The sequence below is a fragment of the Mirounga leonina genome, unplaced genomic scaffold (assembly GCF_011800145.1).
Source record: "Mirounga leonina isolate KUSES-001 unplaced genomic scaffold, KU_Mleo_1.0 Mir_53, whole genome shotgun sequence".
In the NCBI taxonomy this organism is placed as follows: domain Eukaryota; kingdom Metazoa; phylum Chordata; class Mammalia; order Carnivora; family Phocidae; genus Mirounga; species Mirounga leonina.
Genome location: NW_023270807.1, coordinates 3,951,937 through 3,958,782, shown reverse-complemented (window position 1 = coordinate 3,958,782; position 6,846 = coordinate 3,951,937). Strand labels below are relative to the sequence as shown.

At 44.4% G+C, this 6,846-nt stretch overlaps 1 protein-coding gene across 4 annotated transcripts in view; it reads right to left on the bottom strand.

The window, feature by feature from the left end:
• The window catches only part of CUNH6orf89 (chromosome unknown C6orf89 homolog), a 36,845-nt gene extending 36,369 nt beyond the window's left edge, over positions 1-476 (bottom strand). Inside the window, exon 1 of one of the 4 annotated variants that reach the window (XM_034991632.1) lies at positions 325-476. In XM_034991632.1, coding sequence (XP_034847523.1) covers positions 325-326 — 2 coding nt within the window. In that variant the 5' untranslated portion in view covers positions 327-476. The remainder of the gene's footprint in view (positions 1-324) is intronic. The other 3 variants (XM_034991634.1, XM_034991633.1, XM_034991635.1) reach the window with 3 other exon arrangements.
• Positions 477-6,846: the final 6,370 nt, after the last annotated feature.

The following is a 6,846-nucleotide window of genomic DNA, read 5'->3' as shown; positions in this document are numbered from 1 at the left end:
AAGGGCAGTGAAATCTAGACTTTGCTGGCGCCAATCGTGTTTTGGACACTGCCGTGACGCCTGCGAAACAGGTTCAAGCAGGGTCAACCTCGCCTTGCTCGGCCCCACGGAGCCAAGGAAAGAAAAGAGGTCTTAAGGGAGTCGATCCTGGCGGGGGCGCGGAGGGGGAAGTTGCCGGGGGTACCGTCTGCGAAACACCTGAGGCTCAGGAAAAGGGTTTGCGCAGGGGCAAGGGGCTGCGCGAGGATGTCACAGACGGGCGCGGCGGTGAGGCTGTCACAGCGCGGCCTCCCCCCCTCCCGGCCTCGGGCCCCAGTCACTCACATGCGGGGCCCGCGCCCTCTCGGGCTCCTCCCGCCTCGGGGACAGCAGCCGCCGGGCGAGGAGGGTAAGCCGACAACTTCCTGCTTCCGGGCGCGCAACCCGGAAGCAACTCCCACGCCACAGGCGAGGCCGCGCGCCCTAGGGTAGCTCCTTCTTCACGCCCCGCGCTTCCGTCAGAAACAGAACCCGTGACGTTGCCGCGTGCGCCGGCGCGCGAGCAACTCCCGCGAGATCTGGAGAGCACGGGTTCTTGCTCCCCCTGGCGTCAGGTTTTTCCTGTTCGGTACATTTCGGTCCATGCCAGGGTCTGTCCTCTGGCTGCGCTTAAGGCGGGCTTCGCAGCTGGGCTGATCCATGCAACAAGCTTTTATTGAGCCCCCTACTACGTGGCGGGCAGCGTGTTAGGCATTAAGGGATGGGAGGGGGAGGGATAGGTAATGGAGGGCTTGCCCTTAAAGCCTCCGGGGGCTCGTCTAAAAGTAAGACAAGCAATCACTCAAATGAACACACAGCTCACTCATGAATATTTATTGAAGCTTACTCTGCCAGACATTACCAATACCTTTATATTCGTGAAACCAATTCAACAACCCTATCATATAAATAGTTCCTATACGGGCCAAGGGCAGGCCACCCCAAGATGGGGCACTTTGGCATGATGATTATCTTGAACTAAAAGCCATTAAACCCAGCAGTTTTAGGAAAAGCTCTCTACCTCCCCCTCAACTGCCTGCCTGTACCAGGAAGAGAGCTATTAACACAGATTCCTCTTTACCTAAGAAACTTACAGGGCAATTTTTGTTTTTCAAACATCTCACCTTCCTGCTAATAGAAGGGAGCCTTTCTCTTCTTTGTATCCCCAGACCCTTGCCCCTGTCCTCAGCTCAGGTTGTCTCATATAAGCCTCATGTTGGCTGTGTTTGGAATTGTGTGTGTGTGTGTATTCCCTGCATATATGAAACTAAATTTGATTTTCTCCTATTAATCTGTTGCAGGTCAATTTGATTCTTTGTCCAGCTGGAAGAACCTTGAAGTGCAGAGGAAATTCTTCCTTCCTGATGCCCCACATTTATCCTCATACCAACCAAGCTGAGGTTTATGGAAAGGTTAACTTGCTCAAGATTACACAAGAGTGGTGCAGTCACAATTTGAACCCCAGCTCCTTATCTTGCCCTGTCTTTAGTGCCAAGATCCTAAATACTTTCTATTAGAGATCTGCCATCAAAATATACTGGGTTCAGACTAATAAAGCTAACTACAAAGGCAGTGTGATACTGATGCAGGGATAAGCAAACTAATTAAGCAGAATAGAGAGACCAAAATGAGAACCACACATATATAGACACTTGCTTTATGACAGGGAGGTGCAACAGAGGAGTGAGGAAAGGATAATGCTTCCAATAAATAGTTCTGATAAATAAATAAATAAATAAATAAATAAATAAATAAATAGTTTTTGGTCAGTTGTATATCCATATAGGAAAAAATGAAACGACTCCAATCTCACACCATACACCAAAATAAATTCTATGTGTATTATAGCTCTACATGAGAAAAACAAAACCATAAAACTTTAGAGCAGCTCTATCCAATACCATGGCCATGCAAGTGACTGTTGAGTACTTAAATGTGGCTAGTCAGAATTGAGATGTTCTATAAGAGATAAGATACAGTGGACCACATTAAAATTAGAAACCACCTCTGATCACTAAAAGACACAATTAAGAGAACCAAAAAGACAACCTATAGAATGAAAGAAACCAACAAAGAGCTTGTGTCTAGGATACATAACGAACTCTACCAATAAGAAAAAGACACCTGGACAGCCAAATAGAAGAATGAGCAGATTTGAACACAAAAAGATAATACCACAAAAGAGGATACCTAAATGGCAAATACACATGTAAAAAAGTGTTCAACTTCACTAATCATTAGTTGTTAGGGAAATGACTATGAGATCTTGCTTCAATGGAAAAGACTAGCAACACTAAGTAAGTGTTGATGAGGAAGTAGAGCAACAGCAACTCACACACTGCTGGTGGGGATGTAAATTGCTACAGCAATTTAGGAAAACAGTCTGGTTAGCTATTAAATTATAATATATGTATAACCTATGGCCCAGCAATTCTACTTCTATGCATATACTCCAAAAAATTCACATACAGTGCACCAAGATACATACAAAAGTATTCATAGCAGCACTATTTGTCATAGACACAATCTGGAAACATTCCAAATGCCCATTAAGAATAGAATGTATAGGGGCACGTGAGTGGCTCAGTCAGTTGAGTATCCGACTCTTGATCTCAGCTCAGGTCTTGATCTCAGGGTCATGAGTTCAGGCCCTGCATTGGGCTCCATGCTGGACATGGAGCCTACTTAAAAAAAAAAAAAGAAAGAAAGAAAGAAAGAAAAAGAAAAGAAAGGTTAGAATGTATAAGACATGTAGTATATTCATGCAACAGAATGCTACACAGCCACTGCATATAACAACATGGATATATCTTGCAAACATAATGTTAAGCAAAAGAAGCCAGACACACAAAAAGTACTTCATGACTTCATTTGTGTACATTTCAAAAACAGAGAAAAACAATCTATGGATTTAGAAGTCATAAAGCGGTTACCTTTGTGGGGGAAGTGGTACTGATTGGTAGGGGGAGCTTCTCTGGAGTTGGAAACATTTCTTAATTTAGTGGTGGGTTTACTTCATAATAATTAATTGAACTGTTACACATAGGATCTGTCCACTTTTCTGAATGTATTCAGAATTTAAATTTTTACTTAAAAAAAGTACTCTGGGGGTGCCTGGGTGGCTCAGTCGGTTAAGCGTCTGCCCTCAGCTCAGGTCATGATCTCAGGGTCCTGGGATGGAGCCCCACATCAGGCTCCTTGCTCAGCAGGGAGTCTGCATCTCCCACTCCCTTTGTCCCCCCCCCCCCACTGCTCATGCTTTCTCTTTCTCTCAAATAAATAAAAAAAAATTTTTTTAAAGATTTTATTTATTTATTTGTCAGAGAGAGACAGCGAGAGGGAACACAAGCAGGGGGAGTGGGAGAGGGAGAAGCAGGCTTCCTGCGGAGCAGGGAGCCTGATGCGGGGCTCGATCCCAGGACACTGGGATCATGACCTGAGCCGAAGGCAGACACTTAACGACCTGAGCCACCCAGGCACCCCTCAAATAAATAAAATCTTAAAAAAAAAAAAAGTACTCTGGGGAGTCCACAGGCCCTAGAAAGCCCATTTCTTCCTGGCCTCTCCTGCCAGTCTCCATACCACAGCCTGAGTGACACTTCCAACGTACAAAATCTAATTTTGTCACTTCATATGTCCCTATTTTTCTTTTTAAAAGATTTTATTTATTTATTTGACAGAGAGAGAGACAGTGAGAGAGGGAACACAAACAGGGGGAGTGGGCGAGGGAGAAACAAGTTTGCCGCCGAGCAGGGAGCCCGATGCGGGGCTCAATCCCAGGACCCTGAGATCATGACCTGAGCTGAAGGCAGCTGCTCAACAACTGAGCCACCCAGGCGCCCCTCACATGTCCCTATTGCCCTCAGAATCAAGTTCTAAGATCCTCTATGATTCCCTCACACTCAGCTCCAGGATGGCCCAAGAAACACTCTCTGGCTTCCCAAGCTCTCTATAATGTTCCAGATCTACAAAGAGGAGAAATCTCTCCTGGCTTCTGGCTAACCACCATTTTCCAGATCTCAGCTCAGGTTATCACTCCCAGGGAAATTTCTGACTACCCAAAACCAGCTCTGGAACAACAAACAGAAGTCAGGAAGTACCATGTGCTTCTTTATTACAACTCTCATTCCACTCTCTTGTAGCTGTATTTGTCTGTCTCTTGTAGGATGTGAGTTGCTTTGAGGCCTGGCACAATGTCTGTGACCTGTCTTTATTTTCCTCAATGCCTAGTGGCTGGTAGGTGCTCCAGGAAAAGATTTAGGGAGAAAGTGATCTTGGAAGTGGCTGTAAGGATTCAGACATCGGAGACTGAGAATGGACATTTCAGGCATAAGACATGGGAATAAGAAGATTCAGAGGAGGGAAGATATGAGCACATTTGGAGAACCTAGAATGTTAATCTGAATGAGGCCAAAGCTACTTATGGAAGAAGAAACAATGTTTAAAGATCAGTTTGGCATAGGCAGGAAGAACTTGAATGCTAAGACTTTGATCTGAGGGCAGTGGGGAGCCACTGAAGGTTTTTGAGCAGGGTTGTGACATGATCAGAGTTCTATTATGGCCATACAAATATGGTGGGATGGATAAAGGCTAGATTGGAAGAAGAAAAATTAACTTTGGAAAGTTCAAGGGAAAAACAACTTTGATGGTCTAGGTAAAAGGAATGGAAGAACAAGAATCAAGTCAAGGAAGATTTCCCAGGTAATAACAAATCAGAAAGGCTGCAAGGTAATAGAAAGTCTCAGGAGAGGAAGGCAGGGAAAAGGCTTGGATTTCAGCCCATATTAAATCCTGGTGGGCCTTGGAGCTGATCATTTCCTCCTGTTGGTCACTCAGAGCCCTCCGCTCTAAAACCTGGCCGATGGGAGACAGGGAAGAGACCATGAGTGTGAAAGTGCTTGGAAATCTGTAATGTGTGTGGGATTGTAGCTGAGAGAGGGTGAGGAGTCAAAGATGTGTCTGGTGACTAGGACCACAGTGACTGGGGGCATAGGAGGAGTAACTGTTTGGGGGAGAGGATAGGGAGGGAAATGATGGGTGAACATACTCATTTCTTTAGTCTTGGCTTCTATTTAGAAAAACCCTTGAGAAGGTTTCCAGGGACTAGCACTCTGTACCACAGAATGGCTTGTTTGTGGGCTGGTGCCTTAGCCCTGCCCCAGCCACTGGAGGCTCCCCCTGTCCATGTTCTGGTCTGAAACAGGCACTGGGGGGAATGCTGAACTGAACTAGGACATGGTCCCAAACATGGGCTTTTAAAAATCTACTTGGAGGGGAGAGACTAAGTGACAACAATGAAAGGTGGCACAGGATTAAAAACCAAGAAGGGAGAAAGTCTACTTAGAGACAGGAAGAATAGAGAGGTTTCCTAAAGGAGTTGGGACAAAGGCTCGGGTGAGGTTTGGGAAGCATTGCAAAGAAAGGAACGGCCTGAGCAAAGGCCTCGAAGTGGGAATGCTCATGGCACATTTAAGACATGGATAAAATAGCAGGAAATCAAGCTAGGGAAGTCACTGAGGGGCCAATGACCAAGGGCCTTCAAGCCTAGGCCAAATGTTCGGGACTTTATTTTAATAGGCAAAGGGAAACCATTTAACATTTTGTGGCAAAGAAGTGACATACTATATCTCGGGAGGAAAGCTTTGGCTGCTGCTGCTGTGTGTGTAGGATGGGTTAGTGGGGAAAAGCCAAAAGGTAGGGAACCCTACAAGGGGGCTTCTAAAATAATCCTGATGTTAAAGGTCTGAAAGCAGTGGGAAGAGGAAGGAAGGGATACAATTTGGGTTATCTTGGGAAAAAAGAATTGACAGGTCTTGATGATGTATCACTTATATGGAGCAGAGAGAAAGAGGATGATCTTCAGTTCTCTAGCCCAAAAAATGATGTTTCTGTAAAAGTTTATAATTTTGTTTTTAATAAAGGACATTTATTCAGAAGACACATTAAGCTTAACAGAATAGATGAAGTAAATATAAGCTACTCTGAGTAATTTAATGTGGACTATTAGTTATAACTCAGAAAAGAAATCTTTGTCAATTCTTCCCTGTAGTCACCCAATGTTCTCTTGGGGACAAAAAGGCTAACAAATACTGACTCTCTTGAGGAAGGATTTTGGAATGAGACAGCAAGACACTGACTTATTCTTGTATAAAATCCCAATGCATCCTCACTGTGCCCTAAGCCTCCCAAAATATACAGTAAGGAACTACATAAGGTCCAGAGAAAGGCAACTCAAATAACAAAGGACAGAATGGACCAATGATGATCCCACTTTCCTGTCCAGCTCAAGGGTCACAAAGAGGACATGAACACGAGACTGCAGAAGGTGTAAGATTTATTATAGCTTACATTACACAGCACTCGTCAGTTTAAAATGTCAATTTTCGGCCCATTAGTCATTCAACAAACCTGAACACCCTATTCTCAGTACTCTGCGAGAAGGGCACAGAGATGGAGGAGGCCCGGCTTGCTCACTGTCTAATTTGATCTTTATAACATTGTATACCCTTATTCCTACCTGACAACTAAAGGAACTAGGGTTGAACTGTGGTTAAACATGGAGGCTCACGGCTGGGGTACTTTGAGCAAGTTACTTAAGCTTTGTAAGGTTCAGTTTCCTTAAAGGAAAAAGGGAATAGTAATATCTACCTCGTGAGGTTTTGAAGATTAAGTGTTGTCAAAAGGTCAGAAATAGCAGAAGTAAAACCACTGCATGACAGAAATAGTAATTAGCAAAAGTTAATCATGTACAAAAAATAGTTTGCAAACTGGAACCACTCAAACTGAACGTGGGATGAGAGGTTCAGAGGTATATTGCCATGGAGCAGT